General features: G+C 41.9%; 1 protein-coding gene across 6 annotated transcripts in view; it reads right to left on the reverse strand.

Moving 5' to 3' along the window:
* Nucleotides 1-14,431, reverse strand: part of WNK1 (WNK lysine deficient protein kinase 1) — a 131,074-nt gene that overhangs the window by 25,936 nt on the left and 90,707 nt on the right. For 5 of the 6 annotated variants that reach the window (XM_044417027.1, XM_044417024.1, XM_044417025.1 and 2 more), the window contains 9 exons: nucleotides 14,062-14,205; nucleotides 12,567-13,040; nucleotides 11,310-11,588; nucleotides 10,577-10,674; nucleotides 8,628-8,790; nucleotides 2,983-3,099; nucleotides 2,071-2,217; nucleotides 532-589; nucleotides 227-364 (listed from right to left, as the gene is read on the reverse strand). In XM_044417027.1, coding sequence (XP_044272962.1) covers nucleotides 227-364; nucleotides 532-589; nucleotides 2,071-2,217; nucleotides 2,983-3,099; nucleotides 8,628-8,790; nucleotides 10,577-10,674; nucleotides 11,310-11,588; nucleotides 12,567-13,040; nucleotides 14,062-14,205 — 1,618 coding nt within the window. The remainder of the gene's footprint in view (nucleotides 1-226; nucleotides 365-531; nucleotides 590-2,070; nucleotides 2,218-2,982; nucleotides 3,100-8,627; nucleotides 8,791-10,576; nucleotides 10,675-11,309; nucleotides 11,589-12,566; nucleotides 13,041-14,061; nucleotides 14,206-14,431) is intronic. The other variant, XM_044417026.1, reaches the window with a different exon arrangement.

Consider the following 14,431-nt stretch of genomic DNA (forward strand, 5'->3'; position numbering starts at 1 on the left):
CACATCTAGACTCAGACATTACCTAGCAACCTCCACTTGGATGGATTGAAGGCTGCATATGCAAAACAGCATGAAATGTACCTGGCAAACATTATGGAAATCTTGAGTTAAGTTACCCATGATTTGCCATCATTATGTGCAAATTGACTCTAATTCTGAAAGCCATATGCATTGGCATTTCCTTAGGGAGAGCAGTAGCCTGTGCTAGGAATGTTGCTGAATTCACCTATATCAAGAAGCTCATTTTCTGATGGAATGGAAGTGAAAAATGTTTGTTCTCGCAATCTACTTTCCGGAACAGGACTGACAATAAATCTTCTTCCTGCAGAATGGACGACCTGAGTCAACGAATTAGGAGGAACACCTAAAATAAAAAGGGAAAAGATAAAGATTATGGCTTTGCAATTTCTTACAGACTTATGTTCAATTTTCTACAAGGATCAAGTATTCTGGTATTGAACCAAGCTGTGATGGACTTATATGCTGGGATTGGGGCAATCCAAGATGGTGAGAGAATTCAATAGTGGTTACCTATTCTTTGTGGCATGGAAGACACAGGATCTGGTTGCTTGAAGTCTCCATCCAATTTCTGAAACAAATACAATGGTTATTTTGCTGCACAATCTCAGAATTAGATATTATTGTACTAATGCCTACCCACAGTAGACAAATTTTTGTTTGGCCCTTACTCAAGACACATTATATCTTCCCAACAAGCTACCACATGTACCCACACTGACTAAACAAATGCCAAGTTCTTTCAACAACCATTGCAAATAGATGTTTCAGGCAACAGGCTCTTCTTTTCCAATCTTAACCAATTATAATTCTTTCCAGAGGGTAATCATGCTAAATCTACTGCAGCAAGAACAGTTAGGAGTCTTAAAGTCTAACACATTTATCCAGGCATAAGCTTTCATTTCTTCAGATGCAATGGAGTATCGGGGAGTGTTTCATATGGTTGAGGGTACTGTGGTGTGGAGAACTGTGAACACCAAAAGGCAAGTATGACAATCATAGTATTAACAGTATTAACAGTGGCCACTCATATTCCAGTACTAGATAAGCCAGTTAATACATATAGGTAATGAAAGCCCTTTATCCCAGTAAAACAGGGATGGACAGACAGAGGTGAACTCTGGTGTTTAAGTTCATCAACTATTTTGATTTAGTAGATTTTTGCCTCATTCTACCTTTACTTTGTTCCAGAATATCCTGGGAGGCTGAAGTGTTCCCCCACAGGATTTTCTGTCTTGCCATTTATGATGTCAGATTTGTGCTCTTTTCTTATCTCTTTTCCATAGTGACTGGCCTGTCTGTCCTGTGTAGAATACAGAAGGGAATTTCTGAGACAAATGGCAAGTCAACTGGTTGATGAGCAAGTCAATGAACACTTTAATACTGTAGGTGATGCCATTAGGTTGTGTTATAGCATTTCTAGAGTAGATGTGGGGGCAGAACTGGCACCTGGTTTTGTTACCAAGTCTGGCCCCTGTGTTTGTGTCCTCATTGTGTGGCCTGTTGTTGCTAGTGAATTGCTGTTTCAGAATGCAGGGTTGTCTATAAATAAGCATTGGTTTACCACCCGTAGCCTGTGAGAAGAAACTGCCATTCAAGTTGCCCCATAGATTCAAGGACAAGAAGCTGCTGCAAACAGGTGCACACAAAAATCTAAAGCACAATGCAGAGTATTAGTGTACAAATGATATGAAGAAAACCACAAATCTAAGCTTGAAATAAGAAATTGGCTCATAATTTTACATTGTAAAGAAGAAAGGAACAGATTTTTTAATTAATCAGAACATGCATGAATAACCAAATGAAGCAGGAGAGAGAACAATTAACGAAAAAATAAGAGTTACATCCAGCTTACAGAAATGAAAAAACAGTATCATCAAAAAAAAAAAAAAAAGAAGAGAAAAGATCAGAAAATCTGTCCCTAAAAAGATCAGTTTAAGTGGATAGATATCTTTTGCCAAGACACTTTGACAAAACAGAAGAACGGAGAGCGAACAGAGAAAATATTTTGCACCACAGTTTTTGAAACCTGAGTTATAATCACCTTCTTACCTGGTTCTGTATGATGTCCATGCTTTGATCACCTTCTGGTTCCCCACTGGCATCTTCACTAAGCATTTCATCCGCCTTTTCTATAATATCTCGCACCTGCTCAACGAACGAATCTCTTTCTGTAGCCAAGATGAATTCATTTTGCACCTGCATGCAAGATTAGAATTATAACTACAGACTTGTCATTCACTGGGGGTAGGTAGTAATGATTCCCTAAAAAGCCAGCTATACAGAAGTATAACAGCTACATTCGCAGCACTCTTTCCTCTAAAATGAAATGAAATGAAATGAGAGTGAGGGAGGGAGGGAGGAAGTTCAAATCAACACACACTAAGCTGAACTGGGGCTGTAACCAACTCAACCATGTTCTGTCTTTAGGACAAAATACTTATGCACTACTTTTTTTACATTGTATAGCAAGAGAGAAATGAGCAATTTGAACAGATGGTAGGTGTCTATTTGCAATTATTGAGGAGTTTCAAGGGTCTTCCGTTATATTATTAGCTGGACTTTGCATACCCAAACATACAGCGGTTATAGGAAAAAGTCCCTGTCACCAAATTCAAAGAGGTACAATTTCCCTTCTAGGGAATATGCATTCACTTAACAGGCTAGCTGCTTGTCTCTTCTGGCTTATGAATGTAAAACAGTTTAACAAGTGTTTGAAAAGAAAAGGTAGGATAAGTTGATCCCTCCCTCCAGCAACTTGATTTAAGCCTTTCAAGTGTTCCCCTTAAAAGGTTGTCCTAAAATTAATTTTAAAAACACCAACTTTTGTAATTTCTAAACTGCTTATTATGGCAGACTCAATGGAAATATTCCAAAGGGAAACTTCTGAAGAGAGCAGTTCAAATAGGCCAACCTACTAAAGCTAGTATTATTAACACAAACATTTCTACCTAAACTGCTTACCATGATAGAAGCTATTTCCTCTGGATTGTCGCCATCCAAGTCAAATTTGAAAGTAACCATTTTTCTATTATGTGTCTCTAGCTGGCATTCTACAACCCGATCTCCTTTGTTTGAAACCTGGAACACAGAATTCTGATATTCAAAATGAAAAGTAAACAGAGGGAAAGAACATCAGTTGGAAAAAGTCTGGTAAGCAGTATGAGAAGGGAAAACACAAAGTACAAAGTATCTAGAACATTCTTCTAGTTCCCAAGTCTATCAAGCACTCCTTTAGGAGCTTTCAATGCCTTTTCCCCCACAACCAAAAAGGGAATGAAAACAGGTTAAAAGAAAAGGAGAAATTCAGAATTTTTTCTTCCAAATGAAATTTCATACTTATTTCTCGCTCTCATACATACTCACACATTCCAGTGCCTTATTAATTTGAAAAATGAAAGCTTGATACTGACAGGGTACACACACAGCAAAAGAAAAAGTTGCTTGGAACAAAGTCAGTCAACAGTGATCTAAGTCAGTATTATGAAAGACACAGGTTGCATGGGCAACAATTTGTCAAAAGACAAGGTAGTGACCAAATTCAGAGCCAAACTATGAGTGGAAGCTATCATAAGGATGAATGTGAACAAAACTCTGGCTTCTTCATCCTCTACTTTTATGAGCAAAGAGCAATCAAAGCTTCTGCTACTATTCAGCAACAAATGATTACCCACAAATCAGGATAGCATGCCACTAGAACTGGAAGTTTAGTAGCTCCTTCCCTTACATACAGGGTAGGTCATGTAAGGCCAAGATTGTAACTCCTCATCTTTAGTATTTCTTTATTATTATTATTATTATACCTCCCAACAGCCAGAGCTCTGCAGGCAGTTTACAACAGCAGATAAAATATAATGAAATACAATACAAAATGCAACAAAAACCATCAAAAGAATAGTGCCGAATTTTAAATCATGTTTGAAAAGCTACAATAGCTTTAATTAAGTCACAAGATCTGTTAAAGGCAAGTCTGGAATGTGAACATAGAGGGCTATCACCTTTTCAGAAAGGACAGGAAGGGAAAGAGGGGTGGGGATGTGGATTTATATGTCAGGGAAGGGATAGGACGCAGTGAGATAGAATGCAGCACAGATGGGGATTCGGTATAGGCAGTCTGGGTGAAACTTAGGGGTTTTGACAGGGAAAGAGACCTGACAGTGGGGGTATGTTATCGCCTTCCAGGTCAACTTGAGACCCTGGATGATGGCCTGACAGACCAAATTCTAAGAATATCTCAGGGGAGAGACACAGTAATTATGGGAGATTTCAGTCTCCTGGATATTACATGGGAGACTCACTCAGCGGTGACAGCCAGGTCACAACGCTTCCTAGAAGCTATAGACGGAGGGTTTTTCACACAGAGGGTCCGAGAGGCGACGAGGGGGGGAAACATCCTTGACTTGGTCTTGACCAATAGATAGGAGCTGATAGATGAAGTACAGATTAGGGGAGCTCTGGATGCAAGTGACCACTCCATCCTTTGCTTTGAGATCAGGGGACGTGCAGCAGGTCGAGCAGTAGAAGCTGGGACTTCAAGAGGGTCAACTTTGGCCAACTAAAGGCCAGACTGGGGAAAGTCTCCTGGGATAGGTTACTGGAAGGTAAGCGAGCTAAGGAGGGGTGGATGGCACTCAAAAGGGAGGTTTTGGAGGCGCAAGCCTTGACAATACCTCTAGTTAGTAAAGTGGGGAGGTGGAGGAGAGCGCCGTCATGGATGTGAAAGGAGGTGGTTAGAGGGATTAGACAAAAGAGGAATCTCCTTAGGAAATGGGTACTGGGGCAAATAGACAAAAGGGTATACCAGGAGGAGGAGGCCCGTTGCAGAAGGATTCTTCGCAAAGCTAAAGCTGATTACGAGCTGAGACTTGCCAAGAATATCAAGAAAAACAAAAAGGACTTCTTTCAGCATGTAAATAGGAAGAGGAAGGGGAGACAAGTGGTGGGACCACTAAATAAGGAGGAAGGAGATCCAGTGAGTGATATGAGGGAACAGGCACAATGCTAAATGATTATTTTGCCTCTGTGTTCTCCCCAAAAGCAGGATGGGGGAGATCTGTATAGGAGATTAGATGAGGCCGGGGACTTCGGGGCACAGATTAGACTCACCCCCCTTCAAGTCGAGGGGTTCCTCAGGGAATTGGGCATTACAAAGGCTCCAGGCCCTGATGGAGAGTACACCCGAGAGTACTTAGAGAGTTGGCAGGGGTTCTCTCACGCCCGCTGGCCTCCATTTTTGAGGCCTCGTGGAGAACGGGTGAAGTTCCAGAGGACTGGAGGGTGGCATCAGTGGTCCCATTTTTCAAAAAGGGTAGTAGAAGGGACATGGGGAATTACAGACCTGTTAGCCTTACGTCCATTGTAGGAAAAACAATGGAAAGGCTCATAATAGAGAGATCTAGCGATGCTAGATAGGGAAGGGAGGCTGACAGCTACACAACATGGCTTCCGCAAAAACAGGTCCTGCCAAACAAACCTTGTGGAATTCTATGACAAGGTTTCGAGATGGCTAGATGGAGGGGATGCAGTGGATGTGGTATACTTGGATTTCAGCAAGGCCTTTGACAAAGTGCCCCATGATATCCTGGTGGAGAAACTGAGGAGTTTTGGGATACACCAAAGCACTGTCTGGTGGATTACGGCATGGCTGACTGACCGAAAGCAGAGACTGACCAAAGCAATGATTAGTGGGGAATCATTGGGATGGCGGCCAGTGACAAGCGGGGTCCCCCAGGGCTCTGTCCTGGGGCCGATCCTGTTTAATCTTTTCATAAATGACATGGAAGAAGGGGTGAACAGTCTGCTGATCAAATTTGCAGACAACACTAAAACTGGAGCAGTGGCCACAACTGAGGAGCAGGTACACCAGATCCAAACGGATCTGGACAGACGATGGAAGTGGGCAGGAGACAACAGGATGGTGTTCAATGTGGATAAGTGCAAGGTCTTGCACTTGGGGCATAGGAATAGGTGTCATAAGTACAGGTTAGGTGACAAGTGGCTGGAGAACAGCACTTGTGAAAGGGACCTCGGGGTGCTGGTTGACTGCAGGCTAAACATGAGTCAGCAGTATGATGTGGTGGTCAAGAGGGCAAACGCCACCCTTGGTTGCATAGCCAGAACTGTAGCTTCTAGATCAAGAGAGGTATTACTACCACTCTATACGACCCTGGTGCACCCACAACTGGAGTATTGTGCTCAGTTTTGGGCCCCTCATTACAGAAAGGATATAGCCAGGTTGGAGTCAGTACAGCGTAGGGCCACAAGGTTGGTGGCCGGTTTGCAAGGGATGGGGTACCAGGTGAGACTCAGGGAACTAGGTCTCTTCAGCCTGGAGAAGAGGAGACTCAGAGGGGATATGTTGACAACATACAGGTATGTGAGGGGATGTCACATGGAGATGGGTAGAGACCTGTTCTCCCCTGTAGAGGAAGGCAAGACACGCTCCAACGGAGCAAAGCTCAGGGAGCCAAGGTTTCGTTTGGATGCCAGGAAGCACTTCCTGACAGTTAGGACCCTAAGGGTGTGGAATGGGCTTCCATGAGAGGTCGTTGAGGCCCCATCGGTGAGGGTGTTCAAGGATAGGCTGGACATGCACATGGTGGGCATGTCGTGAGCAGAGCCGGCTACTGCCGGGGGTCACACTAGATGGCCCAGGAGGCCCCTTCTGACTCGCTCTGTTTCTGTTTCTATGTTAAGCAGTTTACATAATGCCCCAATATAACAGAAAACCAATTAAATAACTGTCATAGCATATAGGCTTCACCTAGTGCTGAAAATATATCAAAGTTGGTGCCAGGAAGACCTCCGTGTGGAGTCTATTCCAGAACTGTGGGGGGAATGCCACTAAAAAGTCCCTTCTTATAGCCACCAACTGAGAGTTCCAGCAGTGTGTGCAAATACTGAGGTGGGCTTCTGGTTCTAGCCATAAATTGGAGCCCCAGAGCATCCCAGATCCTGACACAGTTAAAATGATCCACGGTTTAGGGTGTGGATTATAACCCAGCTACAATTAACACCTGAGAAAAGATGTTGGACTGTGGCAATTTCTAATCTAATCATGTTATACTCCATGGCCCATTATTGTGGATCTTATAACAGGGTGGTTAAAAAAAATAAGTTAAAGTAAATATTTTATAGGGGATTATACAGCAACACAATAAGGCTTTACTTTATTGATATTTTATGTTTCTTTTTTATCCCTAACTTTAACATCATTTTAATGTCAAGTCAGAAATTGTAGTATTTAATATATTTAAATCCCATGTTGTTTATGGCGATGGCCAAGTGACTTCAGTACTTCTGTTTTTATGCATGACTGTGACTGTAATAAAGAATTTTAATTTAAATAATGACATAAATAATAGTTAAATTATTAGCTGAAACAAGTCAGATTGATGAACTATGGATTGAAGTTAGCTTATTTCAACTCTAATTAAGATTAACCTCTTTTGTCCAGAGGTTGGATGATACAAGCAAATGGCAATTTATCTAAATGCTTAATCTGAAAGAGAACTGTAAATTTTCAAACTCCTCCTTGTGAACACAACAGGGAAAGATAGGAGCTCCCATAAGCTTCACTGGAGGGGTAATGAGTGGGATACGGCAGGACTCAATCCTGTGTTCAGCACTCTTCAATGTTTTTATTAATGACTTGGATGAAGAAGTACAGGGAGTGCTGTTCACATCTGCAGATAACACAAAATTAGATGGGATAGTTAATATCCTGGAAGATAGAAATAAAATTCAAAGGGATCTTGATAAGCTGGAGTGCTAGCATCTCTAACGAAATTCAGTAGGAGAAATGCCAAGTTCTGTACCTAGAAAAAGGAAACCAAATGCACAATTACAAGATGGAAGATACTTGGCTCAATAATACTACAAGTGAGAAGGATTGTGGAGTTGTAGATCATAGGCTGAATATGAGTCAACCATGTGCTACAGCTGCAAAATAAGTTTAATGCTATACTGGGTTACATTAAGAGTATAGCTTCTAAATGATGTGAGGTTCAGCACTAGCTAGGCCCCACCTTGAGTACTGTGTCCAGTTCTGGTTGTGGGCACCACACTTCAAGAAAGATGCTGACAAATTGGAAATAAGTTCAGAAAAAAGCAACAAAGATGATCAGGGGACTGGAAACAAAGCTCTGAGGAAAGACTGAAAGAGAGAGGCATGTTTAGCTTTGGAAGAAAAGACTGATGAAAGATATGATAGTACTTTTCAAATGCTCGGAAGACTGTAGAACAGAGGGTAACCAGGATTTCTTTTCAATTATCCCAGAGTACAGGGCACAGAATAATGGGTTTACATTACAGAAAGTCAGATTTCAACAAAACATCACAAAAAAAAATCCTGACTGTTAGAGCAGTATAGTGATGGAGCCAATTACCTAGGAAGGTTGTGGGCTCTGGAGGCACTCAAGAGGCAGCTGGACAGCTGTGAGGGTTGCCTTAACCTGGTATCCTGCATTGAGCAGGGAGTTGGACTTGATGGCCTTAAAGGACTCTTCCAACTCTACTATTCTATGACTCATTTGTGTAATGTTAAACTATTTCATGACCATGTATTAAAGACTGTTTTAATTACAGCATCTCCAAATTAAGTAACTTACATTAAGAATTCTCAGTTTTGGACGTGTAGTCTTCTCATGACGAGAACGGCTGCGCACTGACTTCCGATAATGCCTTTTCGTAGTCCTTCCTTCATGTCTGCCACTAGATGCTGGAACACTCTCATTGCAGTCACTTAAACCTGAAGCAACATCTGAATGTGCACTAAAAAGCAAGTGGCTAAAATCAATAATACTTTCTATATACCCAGTAAAAATTAATTTCACTTCTATTAGGACTGTTAACAGTACCATGAGTGAACAGCATGTGAGAAAATTTCACCATCACAAGTTCACATGCCTAGTCTAGTTTAATATAGTATTTCTATACTGCTAAAACTCTCTGGAAAGTTGTAGTTATAAAATAAAATACTGTACTGTAATAAACTGTAAAATCACCATCACAGAAATTTAGAAACCCAATTTAAAAAAAACCCCTAAAGCAGGATAACATAACTAGTCCTGTTGAAACTGCTGGCATATCCCCTCCACCCCATCCATATTCTTTTGTAAATCTCTCAGCATAGGCGGTGACCTAAACCTGGTGCCACAAGAATAGTAGAGTTGGTGGCAGGCAGGCAGCAGTGGAGAGATGACTCCATAATCAGGGGCTTCCTTGCTGCTACTAAACAAGCATTCCTTGGAGGTCCACTAAGATGTCTCAGGTATTGATCATACTGGCACTCGGGAGAGGCGTTCTATCAGGTATCATGGTTCCAAGCTATATAGGGCTTTATAAGTTAAGGCCAGCACTTTGAATCAATCTCAGAAGCATATAGGCAGCCAATTCAAGCAGGTCAGAATTGGTGTTATGTGTTTAACCCTCCTGGTCCCTGGTCTGGCTGCCTTGTTTTGCACAGGCTGCAGTTTCTGAACAGTTGTCAAGACAGCACCACATAAAGTGCATTGCAGTAGTCTAACTTAAAGATGCCCAGAGTGTAGATTACTGAACCTAGACTATCCCTTTATTTTATTTGTTAGATTTCCCCCCACCCCACTTTTTTCATTCAAACTCAAAAGCAGCTCGCAACCTTATCCCCACAAGGTAGGTTGGGGTGACAGTCTGTGACTGGCCCAATGCCACCCAGTTGGCTCCATGGCTGAGTAGAGACTAGAACCCAGTTGCTCGAGTTCCAGTTCCGCACTCTTAACCATTATACCACTCTGGCTCTCAAATAGGAGCATAGCTGGGACACCAATTAAAGCCAGTAAAAGGTATCTATCATTATTCTCTGCCACTGAGGCCACCTCAGTCTCAAGTGACAAAGTACCCCCAGTGATTCTGATCCTTCAAGGGCAGTACAACCCCTTCCAGAAATAGGTTAAAGTCCCTCCATATGCATAGAAGAACCTCCCACCAATAGCATCTCAGTTTTGTCTGGACTGATCTTCACTTCGTTAGCTCTCCTCCAGCCCATTGTTGTAACCAGGCACTACTTTAGCACATCTAGAACCTCACCTGCTGAAGATGAAAAGGAGAACTAGAGCTGTGTATCATTTGCAAACTGAGGACGTTACATTCCAAAACTCTGGATGACTGCACTCCGCAGTTTCATAGAGATTTTAAATTAGCATGGGGGATTAGACCAAGCTCTGAGAAACCTCATACTGGACAGTCCTATATCCCCCAAGCAGTACCTCCTAGAGACAGCCATCCAAGTAGTAGTGGAACCAGTGCAATACCATAACTGCTACTCCCAACTTAGCCAGCTGTCCCAGAAGGATACCATGGACTATTCTACCCAAAGCTATTCAGAGACCCAAGAGTACCAACAGAGAGCCACACCTACTGTTCTTCTTTTGGTATGGGATCCTGATCCCTGATCACTAAAATCTCTATCAGATTATATTCTGAAGCTACTAAATAACAATCTTGAATGAGAGAGAGATTAACAAGATTCATTCTTCTGCTAACACATATCAAGATTCAAATGCAATAATTTGCTATTTACCTATCTATTGATGAAACCAGTGGAGTTGATTGTGAAGGCTGCTGCTGTATTGGGGGTTGAGGCTCTGTAGGTAACATCTGAGTTACTGTAGAAGTACTCTGCAAAGACAAAAGCTTTCCCTTCAAGCATCTTATTACGGAGCTCTTTGTGTAATCTCATCTCAAAATCCATCCATCTATTTAACTAGAAGCTGGAAAGCACTCTCTTACTAGATAATTTAAAAGCATCTAATATTTTCAAATTTTTAACCCACAAAGAGGTTATCGTGCAAATTTGAAAAGTCAACCATATTATCACTAGCTGAATGTGGCACTACAGCTTGCCATGCAAGCAGAAATCTTACTAGCAGAATGTGCAACAGAGAAGCCAATGCAGAGTGCAAAGACCATTCAAATCTCTCCCAGCAACAGCTGGGCTGCAGGGAACAGGTTTGGGGAGAGATTTTTTCAGTGACTACTGAGAGTGGCATATCTTCAGTAAAGGAATTGGGATTACTAGCCAGAAGAGAAATGCTAGCAAGTATTTTGCATCTGGCAGGCCCACTCACTTCCCAACAGCACAGCCAGGGGCAACAAGGTCTCCACATTGGCATCACATTCTGCTGTAAGAGAAAGTCATTTTAAGGATTAGCATATGATTTTAACGATTTCAAAAGTGGCAGTGGATTCAGAACTCATGCCCTGAAATTCAGTAGTGGAACACACGCACACAGCAACATGCAGAGTCCATTTACCTCTAATGCTGTCTGCTGCGAGGATGCAGATGGAACCTGCTGTGCTAAACAGGAAGCAGGCTGTTGTACTTGAACCTGTCCTCCTAGACCGCCCAAAGAAACTAAAACATTCTGCTCCACATAAGGCTGCAACCTTGCAGCAAGATAGCCTGGCTGAGTCAATGCATCTGAGGGCAAGGGAGGGGATAGTACTGCAGAAGGGAGACAAGCAGAGGCCACAGAAGAGGAAACAATATTTGGGTCTCCAGTATATTGTGCTGGTAGCCGAGGTGAGAAGCCCTGCGACAAATGAGGAAGCGAAGTTAGCTTATTTTAGGACAACTGGAGGAAAATAGTACAAAACAGATGGGGAAGGGAAAATTGCAAGCCAAGCAGTAAAGAATTTCCCCCCAACTTGAGCTACGTATACTTATTTCAGTACTTCCAGAGAACAATACTTTTGGGCCAACTTTACTTCCAAAGCTATCATGTAGTCTAGAGCAGCAATGTACCACACAGCTAAAATTAGGGTGGACTGAAGTTATTTGTGTAGCAAACAAGTATGGAATTTGTATACAGTACAAGGTCTCCTTACTAGTTAAGTCTGGAAAAAAAAAACCCTGCTAGATAAACAGGTACCACTGAGGCCAGAGCAAAAAGGCTCCTTTCCACCTAATGCCCACCTGCTATTTCTCTTTTCCAGGTGAAATGTATGGAATTCAGAAGTACCATGGCACACAGAAAGCAAACACATTTTTCAATTCAAAGAATTTATGTTGCACTGACAATCACATTGTGAAGTACAGTGACTAGTTCTACAAAATGAAAGAATTTTACTTCTTTTGTTGTGGTTTGCATTGTATTCCAACTAAAACTTTACCTTCTAACAGTTAAAATTGAAATATGACTAGCCAACCTTTCAAAATTTAATTATGGAGACCTGGAGATCTCATCACTTGCTGTGATGAAACACTTGCTTAATATTGTCCTTACATACAAGTATGAATTAGTATTTGGAGACCCAGCATAACTGCTATAGTATTCTGTTCTGGCAGTCTCCAGAATGCTAGAAATTATACTTTAATTAACAGCATCTCTGACAAAAAGAAACAATTACTAGTCAAATGTTCCATTTAAAATCTGGACTTTCCCTTGTATACTGAAAGCCCATCTATCTGGCCTATTTGTTCTCCTTTGAAATAGTCTGAAAATAACTGAGCTCAGGACTGTTAGCAGGTGAAATTGCAGTGGGGGACTCTTTCTTATCTGCCACAATACCTGGTACAGAGCATCTGTAGCTGGAAGTGGTACTTCAGCAGTTTGTCCCAGAGTAGCTGACAATCCCATGGACTGAACAGTTGGCTGCAGAAGCTGTGGGACCACCTGGCTGGACAGCTGAGCCACAGGCTGCAGGAGAGTTGGAAGCTGGCTAGGGACAACAGTTGAGCCCGCAGGAATAGCAGCTGCTGCAGCAGATGTAGCCAAAGTAAGCAATGGCTGGTTAAGGCCAGCTGCCATAGAGATGGGTAGAGATGGGAAGCAAGGCTGAGCCACCGACACATGAGGTGTTGCTATGGGCATCTGAGAGACTGAGAACTGTGGAAGAAGGGGAGCTTGTAGGGGCTGTCCCAAAGGGAGAAAATGAGAGCCAACGGGCATGACTGGGGCTATTGAAGGCTGAGGAAGGGAAGGTGCTGCCATAGGTAACTGTGGTTCCCCTTGGATGATCGGCACTGGTTGGGAAACAGGAAGCTGGGGAGGTAAAGAAAAATAGATAGACTTTTAGGAAGCAGGGTTGCAGGAAGCAGGCTTTTTAATGCATTAGTACAAGTAAGAAAAAAAAGTTTATATCACATTTAACTGAAGTTGATAAGAAGTATGTTTGGCAGAGTGGCTGAGAAGGCTGCTGTTATCCAGTTACATAGTTATCTACATACAGATAGATACATGCCATATCTTTTTTACATTTGGGATGCTCAATATCAGAGGTGAATCAAGATGATCAAAACGTTGCACATTAGCATGCCATCAGTTTATACAGAAAATCATTTTGGAGAAGGATGACTGTTCCTTTTTTCATACAATCAGGAAGAGCACCAAGCATCTAATAATATATTATCTGCTTATTTGGGGACAAGAACCTAATGTAACAGAGACATAAAAGCCACTTAGCCAGCATATAGAGAAAAGGCCCAAGTGAGTGCTATAAAGCAGAACAAGAAATGCAACAGGAAATTTTTTAGAAGACTTCAACAAAATTGCCATTACAGTTAGTAATTCCCAGGTTCATAAGCTCACAACATGACACACATAGGGCAAATCTGGAGTCAGCAAAATGCCTCTGGGCAAAGAAGCAAAGCAAAAAGTTGCACAGAAAAGACCAAGATCATACTGATGAATACTCAGGATTCAGATAATAAGCCAATGACTCCAGTTAAATTGTTCAGATATCAAATGTACTTTACCTTTTTTTCAGAAACAGACGTATTACAATGTTTTAGACCAGTGTGGGCTACCTCTGGCCTACCTGGGCGGGAGTTGGATGAGCTAAAACGTCCATTATCTATCATCATTGGCTATGGCTGATGGGAGCTATAGGGCAAAACAGCTGGAGAACAGCAGGTTGCCCACCCATTTTAGACCATGACAAAACACAATGCAAGCAAGTCTTCCCATACCCTCTTTATGCAATCTAAATGAAGGAGGGCTTAGTTTCCAGCAGTCAATAAAAATCAGACAGAAGATCTCTAGGAGACAGCAAGTTGTAGTTTACCTGTGATCCAGCTGCCACCTGAGGCATAGGCATTATTTGTGCTTGTTGCGTAACAGGCTGCAATGGGGCAGTGCCACTGGAAACTGAAGGCTGCTGAACTTGGTATTGCCCAGTCTGCTGAGAGGAAGCTGGCTGTTGTGTACCCTGCATAGGGGAAACAGATTTTTTTTTCTGGTCAAAGCACTATGTATCCAGAATCACTGTGTAATTTTCTATCCTATTTAAAGAATGCCTGTATTCTTTGTGCATATATATTGTGGTGTACATGTATAGTCACACATGTTTTGCTTTAGAAAACTATTTGCCAATACTCAAATAGGTTTAACATCCACTGTGATATTTCCTGAAATTTAACTTAAGATAAGCACAG

This window comes from Varanus komodoensis, unplaced genomic scaffold (assembly GCF_004798865.1).
Source record: "Varanus komodoensis strain SLA01 unplaced genomic scaffold, ASM479886v1 scaffold85, whole genome shotgun sequence".
Taxonomy (NCBI): domain Eukaryota; kingdom Metazoa; phylum Chordata; class Lepidosauria; order Squamata; family Varanidae; genus Varanus; species Varanus komodoensis.